Source organism: Anopheles merus, unplaced genomic scaffold (assembly GCF_017562075.2).
Source record: "Anopheles merus strain MAF unplaced genomic scaffold, AmerM5.1 LNR4000026, whole genome shotgun sequence".
Classification (NCBI taxonomy): Eukaryota; Metazoa; Arthropoda; class Insecta; order Diptera; family Culicidae; genus Anopheles; species Anopheles merus.
Window position 1 is genome coordinate 36286 of NW_024427606.1, and position 26166 is coordinate 62451.

A 26166-nucleotide genomic window follows, 5' to 3' on the forward strand; every position below is an offset into this window, starting at 1 on the left:
ATGCTTAATGCTACCATTACTATTATTGTAACATTATTTTTCTTTAATGTATGTTTGAATATTAAATCAATATAACAAACATATATAGTGATTTCTTTAAGCTTGTTTAATTTGTTTTTGGTCACCACAAATAAAAAAGTTTTTTCTATGTTCTGGAAATTGTGTGTCCAACACGAAACTTTAAAATATATTTTTGTCCAAGAATTTAAATGTGTAATGAGCACAATTTGTACAGAAAAAAATATAGAAAGTTAATAGTTTGTAAAAATCAGCAAAAACGAATAAAAAATAACATAATTTTGTTGGGGGTTCAGTTTGAAAAATAAAGTGCATCAGAGAAAACTGTTGCAAGGGTTGGTTTTTTTTACAAGTGTGGCAGTTTGGCATACGGATTACATGCCGGGTATATCCTACCATGAATTCTACCCCTATTTAAGTCGAGTCGGGAAAAATGAATTCTCTCAGAAAACGGAGTGAGAGATAAAAGGATACTGCTAAATGAGAGACAATATTGCGTAAATATTGCGTCAGTATACTACTAGAACTAGAAGAGCAAGTAGGTGAAACTCCACGAGGGCAGAATAAAATATTATGGAAAATATTATGTACAAAATCCTTATGTCGTTTAACTGTCAATGGAAACAAATAGAAATAATTATTTCCACGTTTAAGAGTGATCATTAAAAGTAACGATGTAAATACGTGTAAATATACCAAGTAATGTAAAAGTGCAGTATCGTAGATTTGTAGTGTTGGAAAACTGTACTAGTCAGTACATTTGCATCGACTTGCGTGCATAAATAAAAAAAAATCTGTGACTGAAAATAAAGTGCATCAAATTTGTTAATTATCGTTCATTGATCCCGCATTGATTCTTCATTTATAAGCCTATGTAGATACACATCATTGAACGGTGTCATATTGTACGGTAAAAATTGCATTAATGTACCGGTGTTCCTGGAGTTTTCCTTCACATTGCGTTTTTTCCTCATGTCGCAGCACAATGGATAACAGAAATAAAAACGGATAAAATATTTAACGGAATTTTCGAAGATGATATTAATTTACAAATCAACTTATATTAAATTAATTCACATCAACACATAATAATTGATATTTAAAGTTTTTTTTATTTCTATAACTCTATGGTAAATGAATCGTGTGGAAAACTTTATTATTACCTGTATAATTTTAATTATATGAACGAATGCATTAATTTATTTATTTATTTATTTATTTATGGTGAAGTGTTGGAAAAACATGCACAGGACAGCGCTATTTCTTTCTATTCTATTTTTTTCAAATTACATCAAATTTGAACCAATTAAACATAATAATTGGGGCCGGTCTTGTGATACAGTCGGCAACTCGTACGACGTAACAACATGCCCGTCATAGTTTCAAGTCCCGAATAGACCGTGTCCCCATACGTAGGACTGACTATTCTACTATGGTAACAATAAGTCACTGAAAGCCAAGCTCACTTCACTAGTGGGTACAGGCAGGCCTTGATCGACAGCGGTTGTTGTGCCAAAGAAGAAGAAGAATTAACAAAATCACGCAAACTTAATATAATTTACCGGGTTTCTATCATATCTTAAATACATTATATTTTAATGTTGTCGGTAATATTATATCAGATGGCATGTAGTTAATATTCATTTAGATAGCACATTAATTAGATAGTTTATAATTAACATTAAAATAATCTTGAATATAAATTTGTGAAATATCTAAATCGAAAAGGCGACTTAATGGTAGCATTGTGGGCTACTTTTAAATACCTTGGCTCCTTTAAATATAGGACGTGATTCGACTTCAACCCGAATCATGTCCCGTAGTAACAGACATTTTTGAAGTTTTTTCAGCGTTATTTTGACTCTGCGGTGCCTATTATTATGCCTGTAGTATTTTGATTAAAATAGTAAAATTTATGCCTTCTTCTTCTTCTTCTTTTGGCTCAACAACCGTTGCCGGTCAAGGCCTGCTTGTACCACATTACTTGTGGGTTTGGCTTTCAGTGACTTATTGATCCCCCCATAGCAGGATAGTCAGTCCTACGTATGGCGGCACGGTCCATTTGGGGCTTGAACCCATGACGGGCATGTTGTTAAGTCGTACAAGTTGACGACTGTACTACGAGACCGGCTAAAAATTTATGCCTTATACAATGAAAAAAAACCTCTTTCAACTTTTTAAAACATTAAAAGAGCCATTGTACAGGAATCTTACGACGTACAAATCTCTTTAGTTCCGACGCAGATGCGGCAATATCGATTTAGACAGTTTAAAGTTGTAATTTTGCTGAAATTGACAGATTTTTTAATTTTATTTTTGATAACCCTGAATGTTCTGTTTTCGTGCATGTTTATTCCTAGAATAGTATTGTAGTTAAAACATACGATATTCTAGATTTTGGCACATCTACTTTGGTTGTAAACCGTGCATTGAAATATATTCAACATACGACTTTTTCGACATTACACCTCGCCACGGGACCTTTTTTGGTCCCAAATACAGTCATATTGCGAGGATATCCTGTATTTGGTTCGGAATAACAGTATTATTTTAATTTTTACAGTAGAACCAACTAAAAACATATTTTCGATAATGTATTTATTTTATAACAAACGTTGTTTATACTTTAAATATTCAAGTTTGGAAAATAACAGAAGATACATGAGTTTTTGTACCGCAAATAGAACTATAAATATGTATGCGATCATTAACCTTTATACAAATTAAGAAAAACAAATATTTGATGTATTTGAAAATGAATGAATGCAACATAATGAAAAAAAGATATACAAATGATGACCAGATCAACAAACAACAAAATACCATTGTTCATGCTGAATTTCCAGGCGAAAAGTAGATATGATGAGAAGCGAGCGAAAAAAGAGATAAACATTTAGTTGTGAGCGAATCTGCTCTTGATTTATATTTTGAAAAGCCGAACGCCAATCAAATGAGAAAACGTGACGATACTCTCTATTTTCTTATCCTCATGGAGAGTTTTGATATTCTTTCACTTAAGAAGGGGAAAGGAAATAAGCAATGTTTGAAAGAGAAACAACTTCATTTCTCTTTCTTACTTGGTATGGATGCGATCTGAACTATGGGCTTGTTTTACTGCTGGTCATAGTTGCGCTTCTCTTGTCTGCTCAACAAAATGAAATGTGCAATCTACGCTACGTCAACGAGGCAGAAGCAAGTTGAAAAGAGAGAAACGGAAAGAGAAAAAGTTAAAGAGTTCCCCGACTAAGACCCGACCTGTCGCACAAACGTTAGTTGCGTATCAAACGCGTTTGGCGCAAGAATTTTATTCAGTTCGTCGTTTGAAGAAGACCTGTCGTACCGCGTTGGGTTGCGTATCGCATGCAATTGGCGCAAGAATTTTATCCTGCGCGGTATACGTAAGTTTGGACAATTAGATTGATGATAATTGATAGTGTTGCCAGCGATTTATAATAGTAAATTTAGTAGACTTTAAGTGAGAGTGAAATTTAGAAACAACTACAACACAAACTCATGTCGCCCTGTACAACCATGAAGTAGGCCATCGAGAGGTTTCCTGACGAGTGATGTGTTAAAAAAATCAATTTTTGTGCTAGTTGCTACACCAATATCGACCATTCTGCCTATGAACGAACACATTAAGCGTATAAGTAATATGCAGCATAATATTGCACTGAACTAGTTCATGCAAAATATCACTGCCTTTGATAGCATCGGTTGGAAGATGTTTTGCATTTTAATTGTATAAGCAAATTTGTATGATAGCAAACTGGGTTTTCCAAATTTTTAATCATGTTGGTTGCAAATCTGACAAAAAGGGATCAGTGAAGTGAAATATTTCCTGGCGTTACTTAATGTATATCCCCTGCAAGCGTGCTATTGAGCAGTGAAAAGTATTGTTAAATATTGCAGTGAGTTCAGGATAACATACTATTTATGTTCTATGTTAACATGGACATAGTAGGTTCAATATGATGTCTTTAATATAGGTGATATAAATGAAAATGTTAAATTATATTCATCATTGTATATTGAATGGATGTGTTATGTTCTTAGGTTAAAAGAAACATCCTATGTAGTGAACTAGACGTGCTATGTTAACGATATTTGAAAAACATGTGTGGAATGTTGAAATAATAATGAATGTTTACTGCTATCTAATGTTAATTCAGGCCAAATGTTTCATGAATTGTAAAAGAAAGATAAATAAATGCATGAAATATTTACTTGGTACTGAAGTGGTAGTCAATGTCGAGGAATTGCTTTTAAAACTTCGAACGATGTTAAAAATATGTACCGGTGTTTGAGAATGAAAATGAAAAGGAACGAGAAATGCCCAAAACTGGTTTTGTTCGAATGAAAAATCAACATTCAGAAACTACACCTGCACAAACCGCAGACTGAGAATAACTCAAAGAGTTATTCGGGCAAATTATCGAGCGGCACCGTTGACCCAAACAAGCAACCATCGCCAAATTCCCCACTAGATAGCAAGCGCTTTTTGACTGCATCGACGTACTGTTAGCGCTATGTATATACAGACAAGCAGTACATAAGGTTACTGCGGAAAAAATAGATGAAAGAATCGGCACGAGGATTATACGAAAAATGATTTTTTTTTTTAATTCGATTGAAACAGCAATGGAAAAAGTCGTAGGAACAAGTACGTTAATCTTATTTTTGTATGTTCTATTCCGGTTCTACAGAAGCTTGTTTGGGTAACAAGGCTCATTTTCCAGCATTAGCTCAACCGATAAAGTCATCGAAACGCAGAAACGGACTGCGTAAGAAAGCTGCAGAGAACCAATTAAAGTTGAAATAAAAAGGTGAAACACATTAGAAGAAATTCACAAAAACGTGCTCAATCTAGTTCAGATTGGATGTGATTTTTCAGTGTAGCTGTGTTTTACCATGTGTGTTATGTGTATTCCAATATCATTCCAATAAGTTTGATTTTGTTAAAAAGTTATAAAATGTATATATGTTTGTGTATTAGTGTATTGTGAAATACAAAGCAATGGTTGAATTGGTGTATTCCTTGTATTCCTTGCATCAGTGTTCTATGTCGTAATGTCGATATTCTGTAGAAAGTAGGTTCGATTTATAGTGATAAAGGTTGTGAATGCAGTTTTATGTTGAAAGATTTTTGGTGTGTGAATTCCGTTTGGAATCGATTCGATCGACAGATTTCATTACGTTGCCGAGAATTGTGGGCCTGTTTCAAATGGTTTTGATCAATATTAGTCGAATTGGTTCGCATATAACGGAAGTGGAGTAAACGCGCGACAGGAAAAGCAATTTATTTTCAACGCACTGTTGAACTGTGATGGTGCTCGACGTGCAGAATTTCTATCGTAAGGAGCCCGACCGGCTGAGGCAGCCGCGATTCGTGTAGCTCTGCCATGACCAAGCATCTCTGGAATTGCGATACATCCTGGCGATGTGTCCAGGCATTGGCAGTGATCCTGACCATCCTGCTATTGCCCGGTACAGGTAAGATTCTTAGTTTTCACCTGATCCGATAAACATCCTTCTTTTTTCGTTTCAAAATCTACCGATGATCTTCTTTCTAAATTTTTCCTTTGTGGAATGATATGTAGTCTTAAGATGAATAATAAAACTGGGACAAAAAACTTTACTGTATAAGTTGTGTGGACGTTAGTGACGTGCCGAATTCACGATGTGTTATTTATATATTCCAGGTGATATTCTTCAAATGAATGTGCTTAATTTATGGTTCATTTCATTACAAAAAGCAGACCAATGCTAAATTATTTGATTCGACTCGTATAAACAAGTCAACTATTTCTAATGGTGACGTAGATCTTTTGCAGCTTCCTACAAGATTTTTAGAAATTTTTGCTACGCATTTTCATTAGTAGTGATTCTTCCGTTGAAGAAGATTTTTCTAATTCACGATAAAAATATGAATTTGATCCGCAACGTGTAATATATTTCAAGAATATGTTGAAAATATCAAACAATTTTGATTACAATCTATATTGTTGCCACGTATGTGTATGCTATATATTATCTATCTTAATTTTTTTTTTAAGTCTGAGGTTAAATTAAATTCTTAAATGTGAGATTCCTCTGCAGTGAGTTGTCTTAGTTTGTATAAATTGTATGAAGAGCTTTATCATTACTGCTAATTTTTGGATTTGTGAAATCGATGTTAGGCGAAGAAGAGTCAAACTTTTAATATTAATCAGCTTTTAGTAGCTACTGTATTCAAGTCCGCAAAATTATTTGGTTTCAATGGTTTCGGTTTCTGTCTGGCGTTTCAGCACTGCTAATGTATCATTTTTTTTATACAAAATGCCTTGTGCTAGCAGTATTTGAAGCAGCACAGCAACGACAGTGCTGTGGCATGGACGAAAACCGACAGCACGCGAGAGTGTCATTCATGAACAACCTTGGATATGTATGGGTGTTTTTTTTTGTTTGTATGAAATGTGACCACGTGTTTGCGAAAGAAATCGAATCGCAACATGCTATGAGTCAAACAAGAAAGGGGGTATGGAGCATAGAATTGGGCATGAGCATAATAACAGGGAATGAAGCGAGACAGGAAATCTTTGAAGAATAGAAACCGGGAAAGGATATGAAATGCCGAGAAACGAAACACCGTATATTGGAAGAGCGTACTTTGGGGCGTACTTTTCAGTGCTTAAAATGTTCGTGTTTTGTTATATATGTTATATATATATATATATATATATATATATATATATATATATATATATATATATATATATATATATATATATATATATATATATATATATATATATATATATATATATATATAATATATGGGAACATAGTATAATTATAGCATATATATATATATATATATATATATATATATATATATATATATATATATATATATATATATATATATATATATATATATATATATATATATATATATGTAACAGCATTGCAGCTAGCATATATACATAATTCTTTCTGTAGACGTACATTAAACCTACGCTAACACGCTGGTTATTCATCGATCGAACAAAAGGAAACTAAAACCAGCAGTGTACATTGAAGAGACAGAAAATATAAGCATGATATGAATATGAGATTGGATGAAAAAGGGACGATGTGGAAGAACGTGGTAAGGCGACGACAAGAACACGTGATTTAGTGCAGTTTTTTTTTTCTTTTTATGTACCTCTTCGCATCGATTCAAACTGTTCGTTCAATTCCTTCTGAGCGGCGCGAATGCAACAAGAATTTGCAGTAGGACACGACTGCAAAAGATAAAGACAACTAATTAATTCGTCCTGAGAACAATTTTGCGGAATTTCTGCAACGGATGACTAAATAAATGAACATAGGAGTAACTACAGAACTACATGAAAAAAAAATGCAAAAAGTAGACTGTTTTTCAAGTAATTTAATTGGTGGTTTGTATTCCGTTAATCGATGTTGTGTTAAATGCCGCATAAATCCATCAAAGTATGTTCTATATATGCCTGCGAACACCTTATGGGCGAAAACTCAATTTTCATTATGACACCGTTGCGTATGATATTGTACGTCGAACGACTGTATTCGTAGCTTTTTTAAGTTTTACCCTAGTTCAAATCAAATAATGGCAAAAAATAATGGCTCTGTGACGCGAAAAATGCCTTTTTTACGATTTAAATCATGCAGCAATAGTTTAATTTATTTTGCATAACTCGAGTGTCGCTTAGCTTGGGGAGAGAAAGAGAAAGAGAAAGAGAAAGAGAAAGAGAAAGAGAAAAAGAAAGAGAAAGAGAAAGAGAAAGAGAAAGAGAAAGAGAAAGAGAAAGAGAAAGAGAAAGAGAAAGAGAAAGAAAAGAGAAAGAGAAGAGAAAGAGAAAGAGAAAGAGAAAGAGAAAGAGAAAGAGAAAGAGAAAGAGAAAAGAGAAAGAGAAAAGAGAAGAAAGAGAAAGAGAAAGAGAAGAGAAAGAGAAAGAGAAAGAGAAAGAGAAAGAGAAAGAAAGAGAAAGAGAAAGAGAAAGAGAAAGAGAAAGAGAAAGAGAAAGAGAAAGAGAAAGAGAAAGAGAAAGAGAAAGAGAAAGAGAAAGAGAAAGAGAAAGAGAAAGAGAAAGAGAAAGAGAAAGAGAAAGAGAAAGAGAAAGAGAAAGAGAAAGATGCTATGGATAATATGCTATGGATAATAAATTAGTCACTGATACTCAAGAAACAGAAGATACAAATAAATGATTATGATGATTAACGAAAGAATAATTCAACGCGTTCTAAACTATTGTTGATTTGAAGGATGATTCAATACAATATCTTCTTCTTCTCTTAGGCGTAACGTCCTACGCGGACATGCAACAACAACTTAATACATTGCCACATAAGCCGGATAAGTCAAATCCTTGCTACGGGGGGACAGTCCATTTTAGATTTGAACCCATGACGGGCATGTTATTGAGTCGTACGAGTTGACGACTGTACCACACGACTGCACTGAACACAACATATTTACGTTGAAAAAAATGTATATAATTAATTAAAAAATATATATACATAAGTAAACATGGAGAAAAATAAAACACACTATTTTAAGAAGCCGACTGTGTTGGTGGTTGTATACATAATTGTGTGTTTTATCTCTCTATAGTGATCGATAATCTATTTGTCGTTCGTGCTTTGATTGATTTACAGGATTGAAGTAATCATTTATGGATGAAAGGCATATTGTGTGCATTTTCAATATGACTATTATGTAGTATAAGAAAACCATAGAATATTCCCATAAGATAAGAGAGTGGATAAAAATCGTTTGATATTTTCACACATTTTGTTCGCTGCTGGCTTATGAATATTCGATTGATGGGGATTGATTTGAATCGTTTGTAGCATTTTATTTCAAAATGCCGGCTCCTCAGAAAGTATCATAGCATGGGCTATATTGAATCATAGTTGCTACCAATTGGCCAAAATTCAGTCGAACTACAATATGCTAATCGAATGCTATCACTGCCTATTGAATTCATACTAGCGGTTCGTAATGCTGCTGCCCAATAGCTTCTTTTTGAGCTCTCATTCTCTTATAAACTAACACATTTGTACCACCGACCACATATGTATGCGTATCGTAGCTGTTATGTTATTAATGCTGGTTCTAAGGAATAGAATGAAAAATTTATTCAAAAAACTTTCAACAACGCGGCAAACTGTATTAAAGATGATCCAAGTATCGAACTGCTTAAAACATATAGCTGACACGCATGCAATTTTGAAACAAAATCACTCATTACACGTAAAAGAATATCAAAGCGAACGTTTACAATTGTTTATCACGTTAAATTGTATTGCAAAAAAAAATGATGCGAAACTAACCAACGACATTTTTCTCGCTGTTCAATATCAAAATTTTCAGTTCTACTCGCGCATCTATTGAACAGTAGTAACATGTGTTATCCATAATGTTTTTGCTCAAGTAATTCATAAGTATTTCATTTTATCTAAAGTCGGTTTTATGTTAAATTCCATGTATATACCCAATTTACAACGAAACTCGCTGCATAATCGCTAGCAATTTAGCTTTCAGATTCATTCATTTCATTTTTCTCTTAAGAATTCAACTTTTGAGGACTTCGTAGTGTAACTGAAACTGAACAATAAATATGAATACGCTTAAGCACATCACACAACATAGAGAATAGGTATATATTGACATAAAACACTCCAAAAAACTGTCTGACGTAGATTGATTATTATATAGACGGTTTAATCTTAGCAAAAATTGTGCTTCTTTACGGCTTTAAGCAAATATATCAAAATATCAAAAGAGTTTACTAACCCAAATCCAAAACTTTGTATCATATATAAATGAAATATATATAATATTTCATTTATATATAAATGAAATATATTATATAGTATAGTACAAAGGGTACTATAATAATGAAGATAAATTAATTTAATGTATATAAATATATATTAATATATATATATATATATATATATATATATATATATATATATATATATATATATATATATATATATATATATATATATATATATATATATATATATATATATATATATATATATATAATGTATATTTATATGTATGTATAAGTATGTATTCAAATGAGTGATCAAGTGATGAGAATATTTAAATTCGTTTTACGATAAGCATTATTGTATTTAATGTATTGTGTGAACACATATTTTATGAAAACGTACAATGGCGCTTCTCATGAAAATATATTTCATGAAAAGTATTTAAGGATTCAAATCATTCAATTGCGGTCCTCATAAAAATAAAAAATAAAAAGATTCGAAAGATTAATTAAATAAAATATTAAATGCTGCTCGAAGTAGTTCCAATTCCGTTGAAACTCTTTTTAGCTCCGTCTGGTGATATCAAGCTTTTGGAAATCTCTGCTATAACGTAGCGTTAGTTTCTTATCTCTAGACGAACGAACGAATATTCAGAAAAAAACACGTTGAGGTGGTGAGATGCGTTGTAGTGATTTCACTAATGCTGTTCAATGTTGTTTCGTTGGAGAAGGTTTTGAAACAGTCTGAATATTTAAATAATGTGTTACGAATAAAATCGGATCTTTTTTTAATGTATTCGCTGAAGCTTGGCTACATTTTTATATTGCTAGAGTCTGGAAAGGTACGATATGAACAACAACGATATGAAGAATACAAAGAGATCAACAAATTTAATTGTCTCATATTCCTCCCTTGTTTTATGTTGTGTTTTTTTATTTGTTTTAAGACTTGCCGTACAATATTCAGATTGAAGACGATTTATGGTGCTTCGAATGGAAAATAACGCGATTCTTATATTTGTTCCTATAAAAGTTCTAAGATGATAAATATTGAATATTAATACAATATTATGTATTATTGTTATAATATTATAACTAATACGTTAATATTCGCCAACGTTGTTATCTGCCTTTGTGTGTTTGCTTCTATTAGACAAACTCCAATGCCCTAAATCTAAAGTGAAGCAAAATGGTTGTGATTTAAATTAGAAGATCTGAGCGATGAATTTCACAAGTATGTAAATCAGCCTTCCCACCAAACTAACGACGAATGAACATGAAAAAGGTTTGTTCAGTCACTGGTAACTTGGGATGGAACGTTTTAGCAGTAAGCTATATCGAGGTATTCTACAGATCATTTGGTTTGATGCCAGCCACCAGATGGCGTGCGTTAGATAATGTTGTGAAATTCGTTTAATTTTGTTGTTCAACTGCGGAAATTCGACTCGCAATATATGGTTATTAGTCAGTTGACATAGTTTCTAATACAAACAATTAATCTAATTGCTTACAAAAACTAATGTAAGTTGTTAGTAAAAAAAACTCTTGTTTTTTATTGTCGATTGTTTATGTTAATAATCTCATGTTTATTGTTGACAAACATATTTTTGTCATATAAAAAATACATGATCATGATTTTGAAATGCGTTCAGCGTAAATTCGTAAATTAATGTAATGCAATATGCTTTATTATTTGATAAAAAAATCAATCAACTTAATCGATTTACTTGCAAGCTTATCTCGAAAAAGAGCTCAAATTAAGTGCAAAGCAATGCGAAGTGGAAGAAAATGCTAGCAAAGTTTTTTTTCGATTTCATTGAAGAAAAATGCTGTCTCTGGCAACTACAACGAAAGAACCATACCAATGGTGATTTCAAATATGGCTGCTTTTAGAAAAAGTTTCTGTTTGTTACTGAGCAAAAAGGTGCAGAGCATTGCATAAATCTAGCGATTTTAAGCAGTAGGCGATTTGACCAGGCTGAACAAACCCCATTTTTTTGTTTCTATAGTTTAAATTAAGTGCATTCATCTGTACTCTACGCGGTCAAAATTTATTTCAAGCAATAGAAGAATGCTAAACAAAAATCGAATATCAAAATTATAAAATATTTGTGTCTTGGGCCCAATGTTACTTGGGTTTAGTTTAATGGATTTATATTAGTATGGTCCTCGAGGGCTGTACCACAGGACCGTCCGTTTAAAAGTTTTTTTTTAAGGTCAATGACAATTTTGAAGATATTTATGATAATTCTAATCATGACTATAATTCTTTTTTTTTATTTCAATATCTTTGTACTTAGCAGCAGTCCGTTTATCATTTGAATAACATGTCTGACTTTAATTTATATTTATGGTGTATCGATTTCGTTCAATAAAATTCCAGCGATAATTGAGGCTTGTTGAAAAGCTTTTGAAAAATTTACCCTGAAACAGCTGTCGTTTGAGTAAGCGAAGGTAGGCTCCGTAATCGTAGCATGATAAACTTTTTGTTTTGTTGTTTTCAAGTAAATATTGAAAATCCTTAATTCCATTCTAAAATTAAAATAACATATGATAATTACACCGCTCCTAAGTACAATGATAAGCTTAAGATTTTGTCATTTCTGATAAAAAATTGAAAGTCATAGTAGGCCTTATATTACATATAAAAATATCATCAAAAATTGAATCCAATAATACATTCTGAGGTACCGAATTAAACTATTATGAGTAAGATGATGATTGTCAATATTGCATTGAATTTACGTTTTGTGCTTTGTGCACAACACTAGACTTTATAAGTATCTCGAAATTTTTCTTTTAATCTATCTCAGTTACGAATTTAATGCCTTAATCTTCTTCTACAGTTCTATTATTGTTGCACCAGTGAACCGAATAACATATTCACTCGACTGAATAAACGCATTGGTGCTAGTGATGTTGCAAAATTACTAAATTATATATACCTAGTGATCACAGATATACCTGTAAATGTAGATACCTGTAAATGTTGTGCCTGTTATCAGAATGAACTTGGCATAATTGACGATCCCATTCCTCACTGAAAATGTTATACCTCCGCGGCTTTACTCCTCAAAAGCCTACCAACATCTAGACATCAACCACCTTTATTTGAAGCTCAGTTTGACCGGTTTGAGTTGAATAGATAACTTTTCGACGGAAGCATAAATTCTTCCTCATTAACAAAAAGAGGTTCCAAATCCCTGTATAATTTTATCCTCTTCTTTTTTTTTGTTCGTTGCGTTTATGGATTTTTTGGTGACCTTGTACAGTTTTAAGTTCTTTATTCGGGAGCATATTTTCAACATAGAATTAACTGATTTTCATATTGAATATTATAATGATTTCAATTAGAAGAATTAATACGTATATTTTCATACAAATTCACTCACTCATTCATATACACCCCTACGGGTAGAACGCCCCGTAAGCACAGACGACACAAACCGCAATTATATCTCTATCATTACAACAACAACAAAATAAGAGCCGACTGAGGTCAATAGTCAAATGCAAAAATGGTAGTTTTACAAAAATATTCTTTAGTTTCAACTAGAAAGCTGAAATTTCAGCCTGTCAATATTCATCTGTGTTGTGTGTTCCATACCCAAATTCCAAATACGTTTCGCCATATTTAATTTCAACAATTGTGTACAACTAGCATGCATAAAAGCTTTTCCGTTTTTTTGTTTGGAATTAGTTATGATACTTTTACAGGGTTTTCCGAGTCAATTTACAATGTCAACAACATTTTTCATTGCTTGCGAGATGTTTTTCAACAGATGTCAAATGTTTTGCATCACAAATATTTATCAGTTCTCCCACATGATTTTCAATACATTACAAGCTGAACTGAGTTCAACAGTTCTTTGAGATGTGCTGAAAATCATGAGGAAGAATTGAAATTTCATTTTGATGTAAATATACAACGTGACAGCTGTTCAGAAACATCTTACAAGCTATAAATACAGGGTTTTCCAAGTCACTTTCGAATGTGCACATAGTTATTCAATGCATGTTAAATGCTTTTCAACAGCTATCAAATGGTATATTGCTTCAAAATAAATTTTCAGTTTCAACACATGATTTTCAACACATAACAAAGTCAAACTCAATCCAGCTTAAGTCGTGTTGAAAATCATGCTGTAGAAATTAACAATTATTATGATGGAAATGAAATGTCATATCGATGTGGAACAACATTTTGCATGCGGCGAGTAACAATGTTTACATTCGAAACTGACTTGGAAAACCCTGTATAGGGTAAATGTACCAATACTGGTGTAATTTATAGTGGTACCGATAAGTTTTAATGGATTTAAAGTGTCAGGAAGGACAATTTCTGAATATTTTAACTCATAGCAATTGGAATATGTCGCAATCAAAACCATTATTGCCATGAAACACATAAAATTTACGAAAAATTACATATTTTTGTGACTGCTTCGTTGTACCTATAATGGAGGAATGATTCCTATAGTCGTCGTATTGTATTCTTACAGTGGTGGTAAACAAAGCTACCTTCAAAACAGTGTATAATATCAATGAAACTTAGTTGAATCACTGAATCAATGAAAAGCTGTTTTCATATGAATAGCATAAATTACTGCCATAATATTGGTTTCTTGCGTAAATTGATCGTAAAAAATGTATAAATTTGATAGAAGAAACTGTGTATTGACTAAAGTACTGCATCACACCTGTCGTCAATCCGCACCCGGAAAAGTGTGCTTGACTTGAAGTCAATTTTTCATTCATAAGCGAATTTTGGCCTATGTTTGGTAAATTACCCACATAAATCTCATTCCTTTTGCTTATTTCAGTGAAAACAGTACGACATGTCGAAAATATCCTCGGAAAAATCTAAAACGACCTGTTTTTATTGATTTTATAACTATAACCACTGTAGGAACATGCCTGTTTTGTGTACCTATAATGGCATTATGGTTAAAAAAAAAACTTAAAAATGCATAAATATCAAAAGAAATAATTTTCAAAAATCAAAAGGCAAATAATTTTAGTAAAACAATAACATTTCATAACAATTATGTTGAAAAACTAGTAATTTCGTGGTTATGTGGTCATTTAGAACGTTAAAAGAAATATAATTACCGTTATGAAATCCTAAGGATTTTGGAAAAATGTTGTCACTAAGTAACGGAACGGCCCCATATATCTTTTAAACCTTTTGTAAAAGGCGAAAGAACATTTCACACTAACATAAATAACTTAATTACACGCGGTCCCCGAGATACACGGTACCTCTTATACGCGGATGCGGAGTTACGCGGTTTTCCAAATTTGACAGATCTTTGAGCAAATTGTACTGATTTGACACATCCATTGTGAAATACCAAATAATTTCCGTATTGATCGAATGTGAAATACCATTTCAAATCGTTTAAAACTGTTCAATTTAGTTGAAAAATATCAAATAATTAATTTGGTGGCTTAAACAACCCCCTACTTGCAAAATTGCACGAAAATTAGTGATAATTTGGCTGGAAATCACGAGATGCGACTTACGCGGAAATTCGAGATACGCGGTATTTTGCGGCCGTTTTCGGTCCCCATTAACCGTGTATCTCGGGGACCGCCTGTACTTTTAATTTGCCGTTACCACTACTAAGGTACATTTACCCTAATGCTTTGCGTGTTTGGATTTGCTGATAATGTCGAAATCAAATAAAGGAATATAAAAATAAATTTGAACAAACCCCTCTGATTGTTCTTTATTTTGTGAAATGATTCGTGTAAATGTAAACAAATACAATGAAAATATAAACATGTTTTCTAATGGAAACGATTTTAAAGGCATACCTTTAGATAGATATTTTAGAAGCCAAGCTGCTCAACTCTCGCAAGTGATGAAACACTGATCGAACCAACATGAACTTCATACAATTTTGATAGTGTTTGCTACTAATATTCTAACAGTAGAAACATATTATATACTCAGTTTTCCAGTATTTCCTTTTTTGCTACCCCAAAATGCGTGATTTATAGTTCATTATCTAAGCTGGTAGTGCATTGTAATGGTACATCTTAAAGAAGTCTCGCTGTGTTTAAAATATACTGTGAGCCTATTATCAAAGCCATTTGTTAAGTTTACTTTCCCTTCGCGTTGACATATGCACAATTAACTTGATTTCTTTTGTATAAACAAATCTTGTTGTTGTTGACAGCGTCATGCAGTTTGACAAATTACTGTAAATCTGTTAATCTTGAGCAAGGTTGATTCAGGTAAACAATGACATTCATCAATTGTGTTTTTCAACGTGCCCACATGAATGCTAAGTCAAGCCTCGTCAACTCAATTTAAACTCTACAGTTCACTAGTGCAAACAAGTGGAAAGAGAAAGATACTTCTTATTCAGAATGATTGATGTGATTTTTTACACGACGGCTCATATGAACTCGCGATATGCATTTGTGCAAATGCTTCTGATGATCATTTGCACAACAGTACAATACTTCAGCAAGTGAAAGAAACCAAAGTAAAACGAGTATATCCTATTCCTGAAGACAATATTCGCCAAAGCATCGGAAATAGTTGGATACAGCTAAGTTGAAAAGAATAATCAATACCAGGACCAGATGAGAAAGTCTCACGGGTGATTTGTCAGCCTTGCAGACTATGGGCGGCACTTCTTGTCATGAGTTATCTTGTAACATTCTCTGTCTTGAGTGATCAACTCTGTCACGAAGTGGAAAGAGTTTGTTGTATTGATTTCTTTGGCATTTCTCGTGGCAGTCTCTTCTGTTGAATACTTGAATCTAGCAATGAGCAAATAATGCTATCTTTGCATATATTATCATGTGTATGAATAAGTGCTGCATATAATGAAATAATTTATCTTCTCATCGGCATTTGAGAAATTGCAAGTTTCTTTTCAAAGAAAAAATACTGTTGTTCTGTAAAATAAGTTACGTTTACTGGACAATTTCTACAAAATGTTGGTTTTTAAATTAACGCCTTTTATTTACCTTTTAAGTAGTTCTAGAAAGAAATATGATATTTGAATAGCTAATGTGTTTATGTATTATGTGTAAGATTAAAAAAAATAATTCTCTTCAATTTAAATTCAGCGGATACCAAAATATATCCATAGTTTATTAATCATTATTATTAATAAACTGTTGGCAAGCCAATAAGATGCAGAGCAATTATGTAAATTATCTTTCTTGAGAGACGACCACATACGCTAATTTAAAATAAAACAAGTTTTTTAAACCTAATTGCTAAATAATAACCCTCATCATGACCGATATCTCATTGCCCTAATCGCTTTATAATTGATTTATGTCTTCTTTATGCAGAATAGTTTGATTACAGCAGAAGGTGAAAATTTTTTAAATAGATATGTTCTTCCAATACTGCTAGTTTATGAATTATGTACAGATGTTTTAATTAATACGAACTTATTCAAGATTTCCTTCTGATAAAAATCTTATATTAGCTATAGTGGAGAAAGGTACATATAATGCTTAAACCTATGACGGGCATGTTATTAATTCGTATGAGATGACAACTATACGACGGGTCCGCCCCAGTACACTGCGCAAAAATAAAATAGCATCATCGTGTTTTTTTTTTTTTTTTTTCAATAATTGCGGGTATACCAATGAAGATTTTTTTCGCTCTAACACCCTGATAACCTAAATAACCTGTTTTACACCTTTCACACACATAACTTTAATATATTGATGTTATATTTTTCAATAATGCACGAATATTGCTAAAAAAAGGTGCAAAAAAAAATAGCACCAGTTGAAGCGTTGATAAATTTTAGACGGTAGCATATCAAACATGTTTTTAAAATATACAATGAACATTCTTGGAATGAAAATTTATGTTATTGATTCAAATTACTTCAATTTATCGATAGTTAATAGACAAAAATACGGGCCGGTCTCGTAGTACAGTCGTCAACTCGTACGAATTAACAACATGCCCGTCATGGGTTCGATCCCCAAATAGACCGCGCCGCCATACGTAGGATAGACTATCCTGCTATGGGGGGAAATCAATTAGTCACTGAAAGCCAAAGCCCACTAGTGGTACTGGCAGGCCTACAACGGTTGTTCAGCCAAAGAAGAAGAAGAGGAAGAAAAATCAGTTCACCTCAGTTCAGAACCAGTTCAAAGAACTTGTCGCGATGGACGAAGCTGGGACTGTATAGTACCTATATAGTTCCAGTACTCACATACGCCTCTGAGACATGGACTCTGCCCAAATCTGACGAAACCCTCTTAGCCGCGAGGAAGATGCTCAGAAGAATACTTGGCCCCGTATGTGTGGAAGGACAATGGAGGAGTCGCTATAATGACGAGCTATACAAGATGTACGGCGACCTCACTGTCGTGCAGTGTATCCCCTACTAGCAATGAGAATGAAAAAGTGTGCGACTTTCAGGCGAGGGGCATGTACAAGCATGGGGAGACGGTTGGAAATACGCGGAAATACGCGGAGGCGCGAGCGTGTTTTGGTGTCTACACAGTTTTTGCACTCACACAATTACACATGTGTGAATGTGTGCGTTCATTTTCAGCCTGCGCGCTCAGTTTGGTTTTCTCGCAGCGGCATGCGGGTATCGGTGTCTCGCTCGCACTAGTGCAGTGAGTGTTCCTCTGTGCGCTCCCTTTCTTGCCACCACACGAAATCGTCAGTTCAGCTCAAGCGTTCGCCGTGAAAGGCCGCGCGCGTGTTAGCCTAAGTCCCGGGCGATCGAAGATTCGCTAAGTGTTGAAGTGTTGTGCACATTGAAATGAAGCTGCGCTTTTCTTTCACCATTTATCTTAAATGTGTGATTTGCGCTGCTTTATTTCAATATTTTTTTACTGCATTGAACAGCAACAACGGTATTCATGCAGTTAAGCGACTATTTGAAATACGACGATTTTTTAATATAATGAATGTGTGTGGTTTGAAGCAAGATTGTGTGGAGCTGTGTATTTAAATGTTCTTTTATTCGCAATAAAAGTGATAAAATATAAACCGAGTTTGATGTGTTGAAGTTTTTGTTTTGATTCGGGTGCACCAAGTCCGTGTGAAGGAAAGCGCACAGCGCGCTACGAAAGGAACGAGCGGGAAGGGGTGTCAGTCCAACGCAGCGCAATTCGCTGGAATAGGAGTTCAGCTCTGCGCAAGCCGAAAGAAACGGGAAGGAAGGGGTATGATGAAACAGCGCGAGCGAGCGTTCTTTACAGCGAGAGCGCCTCGTGTATTTTAAAGGCAAGCAAGAGAGCGCATTCTCTCCGTGGTAGCGCTCCATCCGCCATTTTTAATTTCGAGTCCAAAACAACGGACTTCGGATCCGATCTTGGGCCGGGCCCCCACCGCGTGTTTCTACCTAACCCTCGCCTGAAAATTTCGTTCTCTTTGTCTGTCGGGTCAAGCTCGCCAGGCTCCGGTGGGCTGGCCATGTTATACGCATGGAAAGGGACGACCCAGCCCGTAAAGTCTTTTTAGGCCGTCCACAAGGACAGAGGAGGCGTGGTAGGTCCAAACTGAGGTGGCAAGATGGCGTGGAGGCGTCCGCCATTAAGGCCGGGATAACGGACTGGAAGACGAAGGCGTGAGACCGTGAGCGGTTTCGGACACTCCCGAGGCAGGCCAAGACCGCAAAGCGGTTGTAGCGCCTGATAATAAATAAATAAATAATTTAAGGGTCAAACTGTTTCTTCTAGATAATTTCGTTTTCTTTTCAATTTAAATTTAAAAAAAATCATTCTCCAACTTTTTATGTATTTACTCCTCTCCAATAACAAAATTTTAAATCGCAAACGTCAAACTGATGTTCACGCTTATTCTGAGCGTACCAACGGCTCCGGAGCCGGCTCCGCACCAACGGTTCCGCACAAACGGATCCGGAGCCGGCGGCGAGTCAACGGTTCCGAACCAACCGCTCCGGACTAACGGTTCAATAGAGAGGGCATTGTATGATAGCTTAATAAAAAGCTAATACTTCTTCTCGCAAGTGCGGATGCTAACACCCGATGTGATTGCAATATTGACATGTGCGACGTTTTGTAGCATTCGTTGGTGTCGTCTTGTTTAACAATGCTTGAAACTTATCGATTGTTTTGAAAAATTCCTTTCAACAAGGCTTACTCGGCTATTTACGGATTTTCTTGATTTTCCCGAAAACAAATTAAGAAAATCTGTTTTCACGCGGTGCTATTCTTATTTCACACCTGTTGTTAGGAATATTCCAGCATAAACATAATAAAGTAATGTGCTTAAACGGTGTAAAACAGGTTACTTGAGCATCCTGGAGTGAGAAAATCTTTATCGGTATGGTAATTCCACAATTATTATAAAAAATATATAAAAAGATGATTGTTTTCCCCGTTCATTGAATTGAATATAGCATGTACAGAACACATCAGTCTATTAGTACAAAAATTTAAGGATCTTCAACCTAACATTATTATGTCGTTCAAATGCTTTTACGTTGTTACAAAATCTAGTCGGAGTTGCCCCAGGCCTATTCATATTTAAAGGTATGTGTTTCCATGGATTCGATAAATTATTTTATGAAAATGTAATCATAAAGAGAAACAAAGCATATAAGTATAAATAATGAATTTTAGAAATTGTGTTGGTTGACAAACTTTTATACAACTACTTAATAGTAATACTTTTCGATACCAGAGAGATAATCAGAGTTAAAACATATAATTTTAATATAAACATGTGCACTATTTTCTTAACTTTTTTAAGGATATTTATATGTGATTTTTACTTCAAAAACATTTGAAAAAATCCATAAATGTATGAAATGTTATGGCAAGGATGAGGCCTAAAATATAAGCACGATTTCGAAATGACGTTACTAGTAAACATAATATGCAAAACAGCTTATTCTTCGTGTGCTTGATTGTTTACATTCCAAGCTAACTAGTGCTAACTTCAAACTACTGCTAACTCGTGCGTCGAAATAGTTTTTTTCAACCGTTATTTTTAAAATGTGAGGCATTTCCGTCGAAAAACGCAGGAGTGTTTTGCACAAATTTTGACCTGTAAAAAAATCAGGTTTTGGGCATAAGGTGAAATGTGCGGTCATTCGCATACGTAGTGTTGGGTAAAGAGCGAAAGAGGTACCTCAATCGCTCCGCTCTTCTTATTGTGTGCGCTCCCGCACTACCCACAGGAAAAAGAGGTAGCTCCGCACAGAGCGCTGCACACAGGAGCGATTGTGCGATGCGCTCCCAGGAGCGAAGTTTCGCACCTCACGGAGCGCTGCACACAGGAGCGATTGTGCGATGCGCTCCCAGGAGCGAAGGTTCGCACTTTACTGAGCGCTGCACGCAGGAGCGATTGTGTGATGCGCTCCCAGGAGCGAAATAGCGAAGGTTGGCAATTCACGGTTCGCGCTTTCAAGCGCACATCTTCCAGCTCATTGTTTCAACTAGTGTTGGGTAAAATAGCACAATTAAGTGTGCTGTGAGTACACGCACGCACATCTCAATGTGCGGTGCACATTTCGCACTGTGCACGCTCTCCGCACTGTGCGCGCACTCCGCTTCTGATTTCAGCTGTGCGCGTGTGTTTCAGCGTTCAGCGCTGCAATACAATTTAATCATCGTTGGTCCAAGGCATTGGGTAGAGCGAGAAACATAATTCTTTGCCAGTGTGGATGGCCAGTGCACGAGCACACCGAAACTGCGCGGAGACATTTTCTTCGAGAATCGAATGCACAGAACGCTGCGCTTGACCACCATCGAAAACCCGTTACACAACTACAAGCAAACAACACATCCAGACAAAAATTTAAAGGCCCCGAAACACAATATCAACACAGTGGTCCGTAGCCGGAGAAATTATCAGGAAAAATCGACTGACACCAAGCACACGTCTCTTTAAAGCTACGCTCCGTGTCTGTCTGCTTGTACTCGGAGCCAGACAGCTGGTTTCACGCGAAAACTGCTATTCGCGTCGCAGGCTTGCGATAGCAGGGCATGTTTTAATGCAAAAAATATATTTTTTACTCGGAGCCCTAGTCAAATTTTGTAATGAACTAAAGAGAAGGAGACATGGGACAGGGTGAGAGGGGGGGGGGGGTGAGATGGGCATGTGTGTGGTATGAATGTGTGCAAGCAATTTATGGACTTTTGATTCGCTCCGATTTTAAATCGTTGCACCAACGGATCGGAGTCGCTAATGCTAACTGATGCTAATGCTGAAAGGCGGTTTGTCAAAATATGCTCAGTACTACAGGCCATGGGGTCTCTCAACGCTCACTTCCTCAAGCACTCATGAGTGCTTTTGAGAGACCTGCGTTCTCAACGTTTGTCGAATCGGCACAAAATCGGTTTGAAAATCTTTGAGAATCTTTGAGAAAGTAGACGATGCAGCGATCGGCTAACTGAAATATAGGCAATTGTGCTATTTGTTTTTCGGCAATCCCTTTGGAAAATGTATTTAATGTTTATAATTGGAAAAAAATGCGATCTAAAACTTATTTTCTATTTAAAGCTCCAAATAAAGCTTGAGTGGCTTTATCAGTTTCTCAGAGTGAGAAAAATTGACGGCGGCCACGGACTCGCGTATGGCCGCGGGGCCATGGGGATTCTCAACACTCATTTTCTCAAGCACTCATGAGTGCTTTTGATAAATCCTCGTTCTCAGCGTTTGTCGAATCGGAACAAAATCGGTTTTGAGAATCTTTGAGAATCTTTGAGAAAGTTGACGATGCAGCGATAGGCTAACTGAAATATGAGCAATTGTGCTATTTGTTTTTCGGTAATCACTTTGGAAAATGTATTCAATGTTTGTAATTGAAAAAAAAGGCGATTAAAAGCTTATTTTCTATTTAAAGCTTCAAATAAAGCTTGAGTGGCTTTTTCAGATTCTCAGAGTGAGAAAAATTGACGACGGCCACGAACTCGCGTCTGAGAACAAGTTTTGAGTGCTTGAGAAACTTAAATGAGTGCTTGAGAATGTTTTCTCAGCTTGAGAAAGCCCCGTGGCCCCGCGGCCTTACAATTAAACCTAGATGTAAGAGCTTAAATCAAAGCCCCGCATTTTTCCCCGCACAATTTTTATATCTTTCTGTTGATTTCATTTTATAGGTTCAATTATATTTGTTGTTAATACATCGGCTATCACTTTTGTTTCATGAATAAGACGTTGAAGCATCGATTACTGTCAAATTATCAGTATAAATTGGTTTACCCAATTACATACAAAGCAAAATCCTTCACAGTACCTTTTTGCTCCGCTTTGCCTTATCTCTAGGGAACTAAGTTGTCAATTATGTCCTTTGTAAGAAATCGTCAGCAGTCGATGAAAAAAGCAAATTTTTCAAGCATAATAAGTACTATGGATCAACTCTAAACGAGGATTTTTTAGATATTTCCAACAGTATTACATCGGTTATCAGCAAAAACGAAAAAAAGGTTATAAGAACAAATGAAAAAATGCTAATTTAATATCTATAAATCTTTAATGAAACAAATTGTATTATCGGAAACAGTGTTAAGAACATTAATAGTCGTTGACATAAAATTTTATAAAATAATACTTTTTGAAGCATTGCATTCTAGATTCACGCTTTAATTCGACAATCACGGAAAAATGTCGTTTGTCTCGAGATATTTTTCGAGTACAGTCATTAGACTTTTTTTATTTTTTCGTACTTCAAGTGAACTAGACCTTCATCGAAAATAGACAAATGATTGTCGCTCTTGGAAATTCGTGTCATAGTAACCATGAATATCATGTTCGAAACATGATTTTGACAGTCGGTTACTGCGAATATCATAAAAAAATGTCGATGGTTGACAAGTAAGTCAGTAAGTAGGTAAGTAGGTAAATAAGGAAGTAAGTAAGTAAGTAAGTAAGTAAGTAAGTAAGTAAGTAAGTAAGTAAGTAAGTAAGTAAGTAAGTAAGTAAGTAAGTAAGTAAGTAAGTAAGTAAGTAAGTAAGTAAGTAAGTAAGTAAGTAAGTAAGTAAGTAAGTAAGTAAGTAAGTAAGTAAGTAAGTAAGTAAGTAAGTAAGTAAGTAAGTAAGTAAGTAAGTAAGTAAGTAAGTAAGTAAGTAAGTAAGTAAGTAAGTAAGTAAGTAAGTAAGTAAGTAAGTAAGTAAGTAAGTAAGTAAGTAAGTAAGTAAGTAAGTAAGTAAGTAAGTAAGTAAGCAAGTAAGTAAGTAAGTAAGTAAGTAAGTAAGTAAGTAAGTAAGTAAGTAAGTAAGTAAGTAAGTAAGTAAGTAAGTAAGTAAGTAAGTAAGTAAGTAAGTAAGTAAGTAAGTAAGTAAGTAAGTAAGTAAGTAAGTAAGTAAGTAAGTAAGTAAGTAAGTAAGTAAGTAAGTAAGTAAGTAAGTAAGTAAGTAAGTAAGTAAGTAAGTAAGTAAGTAAGTAAGTAAAAGTAAGTAAGTAAGTAAGTAAGTAAGTAAGTAAGTAAGTAGTAAGTAAGTAAGTAAGTAAGTAAGTAAGTAAGTAAGTAAGTAAGTAAGTAAGTAAGTAAGTAAGTAAGTAAGTAAGTAAGTAAGTAAGTAAGTAAGTAAGTAAGTAAGTAAGTAAGTAAGTAAGTAAGTAAGTAAGTAAGTAAGTAAGTAAGTAAGTAAGTAAGTAAGTAAGTAAGTAAGTAAGTAAGTAAGTAAGTAAGTAAGTAAGTAAGTAAGTAAGTAAGTAAGTAAGTAAGTAAGTAAGTAAGTAAGTAAGTAAGTAAGTAAGTAAGTAAGTAAGTAAGTAAGTAAGTAAGTAAGTAAGTAAGTAAGTAAGTAAGTAAGTAAGTAAGTAAGTAAGTAAGTAAGTAAGTAAGTAAGTAAGTAAGTAAGTAAGTAAGTAAGTAAGTAAGTAAGTAAGTAAGTAAGTAAGTAAGTAAGTAGTAAGTAAGTAAGTAAGTAAGTAAGTAAGTAAGTAAGTAAGTAAGTAAGTAAGTAAGTAAGGTAAGTAAGTAAGTAAGTAAGTAGGTAAGTAGGTAAGTAAGTAATAACAATAACTTTAAATGTTATAAGAGTGCATGAGTATGTAATATAATTTAGAAGATAATGTAAATTTATCTGTTTATCGTTTATTCTTAATCATAGTAGATATTTGACAGTAGATAAAAGTACACATGATAGATAATAGATAATAGTAGTAGATAATAGTATCAGCAACAGTTCAATCGTTCAATATCCATGAAAATGAATGCAATTTATGTCATGTCATCAACAAAAAAGTAATAAATACTAATACTAATAAGTAATAACTGATTCGTATTACCTTTAACCTGGGTGATGTTATACGCGAGTTAAAGGCTTTCAGACTAGTGATGGGTAAAGTTGGCAAAAATCCGGAGTCGACTCCGATCCCACTCCGATAAATTCGGAATCGACTCCGGAAGGTAGATCCGCGCTGCAATATCCGGAGTAGTTCGGAGTCGTCCGGAGTCGCCCGGAGTCGGAGTCGTCCGGAGTCGTTCGGAGTCGTTCGGTGTTATAGGTATAGGTATAGGTGTTATAGGTAATATACCAACGTCAGAACACTTGGCTTGTCAAGATATTACAATCAAAGAATCTTGCTATCCGTCTAGCGGTGGATACCTTGGTTTGGTTGAAAAAGATCTACCAAAGTATGCTTATCTATCCTTACCTTTGAAATATATTTCCGAACAGAAAATGAGTTTATTAAAAACACCTATTAAAATATGCTAAAATGTTGTAATTGCTAAAAATAAAAATGTTGTTATTGGCATTGTTTGTCCGATGATAAGCATGAAACAGTACCACTGTTTTAATTTTCGATTCATTAATCAGAATTTAAGCTTAAGATACTATATTCTGGACTTAAAACTCCGCAGCAAAACTTGTATCGAGGGTGTAGAGAAAACAAAGATGTAGACAAAATGAATAAAAGAAAGCGAAAGAGACGGAGCTGGAGAAATGTATCGATACGATGAAAACGTGCTTGGCTTCGTTGTTTGCTTTGCTAAAAGGTTCAACGGTGCTGGGAGTTTTTTTTTTCATTTTTTATTGTATTTTGTTATACGGGGAGCCTACAAACTGAACAAGGCATGTCATCAACAACAGATTGTTTCTGACCATAAAAGAAGCCAGTTTTTTTTCGTCAAATTGAATGGTAAAGCAACATAGGAAACCTGGTGATGATGGTTTGCATTGGGATGATCGTATTCAACAGTGTGAGAGTCTTGATCTTTGACAGGTTTTTGTGCCCTTTTTACATAAGTTAACGGTGCGTCAGGCTGTCGAATGGAATCCGAACGAGTCCTTATCTATACGGCCGTCGGGCTATTATTTTATGGCGCTTTACTACGCTGTCGTTGACTTGTGAGAATAAATATTGGTGGTGAGCACGCGGAAACAACAACGCATAACTAAGTGGTAAAATATCTAAACCGCATTGACGAACTG

General features: G+C 34.5%; 1 protein-coding gene across 8 annotated transcripts in view; it reads left to right on the forward strand.

The window, feature by feature from the left end:
• The first annotated feature begins 552 nt into the window (after positions 1 to 552).
• LOC121601096 (protein kinase C-binding protein NELL2-like) overlaps positions 553 to 26166 on the forward strand; it is a 120002-nt gene continuing 94388 nt past the window's right edge. For 2 of the 8 annotated variants that reach the window (XM_041929908.1, XM_041929904.1), the window contains exons 1-2: positions 3250 to 3416; positions 4725 to 5511. In XM_041929908.1, coding sequence (XP_041785842.1) covers positions 5421 to 5511 — 91 coding nt within the window. In that variant the 5' untranslated portion in view covers positions 3250 to 3416; positions 4725 to 5420. Of the gene's footprint in view, positions 695 to 3245; positions 3417 to 4724; positions 5512 to 26166 lie in introns of those variants that run through there. The other 6 variants (XM_041929910.1, XM_041929907.1, XM_041929905.1 and 3 more) reach the window with 5 other exon arrangements.